This window comes from Penaeus monodon, chromosome 24, assembly GCF_015228065.2.
Source record: "Penaeus monodon isolate SGIC_2016 chromosome 24, NSTDA_Pmon_1, whole genome shotgun sequence".
Taxonomy (NCBI): Eukaryota; Metazoa; Arthropoda; class Malacostraca; order Decapoda; family Penaeidae; genus Penaeus; species Penaeus monodon.
In genome coordinates this window covers 3,354,642-3,354,924 of record NC_051409.1, presented here as the reverse complement: position 1 = coordinate 3,354,924, position 283 = coordinate 3,354,642, and the positions used below count along the sequence as shown (strand labels likewise).

The following is a 283-nucleotide window of genomic DNA, read 5'->3' as shown; positions in this document are numbered from 1 at the left end:
TTAGAGTTTATGTCCTAATTCCTCCTTCCTTTCTCTGGCTTACTTGTGGGTGAGATTAGCTGTCGCTGCGTTGAAGAGGTAGCCCTGCTGGGACATAGTGGCCGAGAAAGGGTCGGACTTCTTGAACCCGTTTTGGTGCATGTAGGCTGCACTGTCAGGCAACAGACCTAGGCCAAGCTCCTGCATTTTCGCTAAGTGGTCTAAGAGTTTGTTCAGCTCCTCCTTACCGTGTTCCAAGCTCTCTCTGTCAACGAAAATGGTCCATGTAGGAGAGGGGTATAAG

General features: G+C 49.8%; 1 protein-coding gene across 1 annotated transcript in view; it reads right to left on the bottom strand.

Annotated features, from left to right (window-relative positions):
• Nucleotides 1-283, bottom strand: part of LOC119588475 (chorion peroxidase-like) — a 12,960-nt gene that overhangs the window by 7,665 nt on the left and 5,012 nt on the right. Inside the window, exon 2 of the mRNA XM_037937124.1 lies at nucleotides 44-244. Within this exon, the coding sequence (XP_037793052.1) occupies nucleotides 44-186 (143 nt within the window). The 5' untranslated portion in view covers nucleotides 187-244. The remainder of the gene's footprint in view (nucleotides 1-43; nucleotides 245-283) is intronic.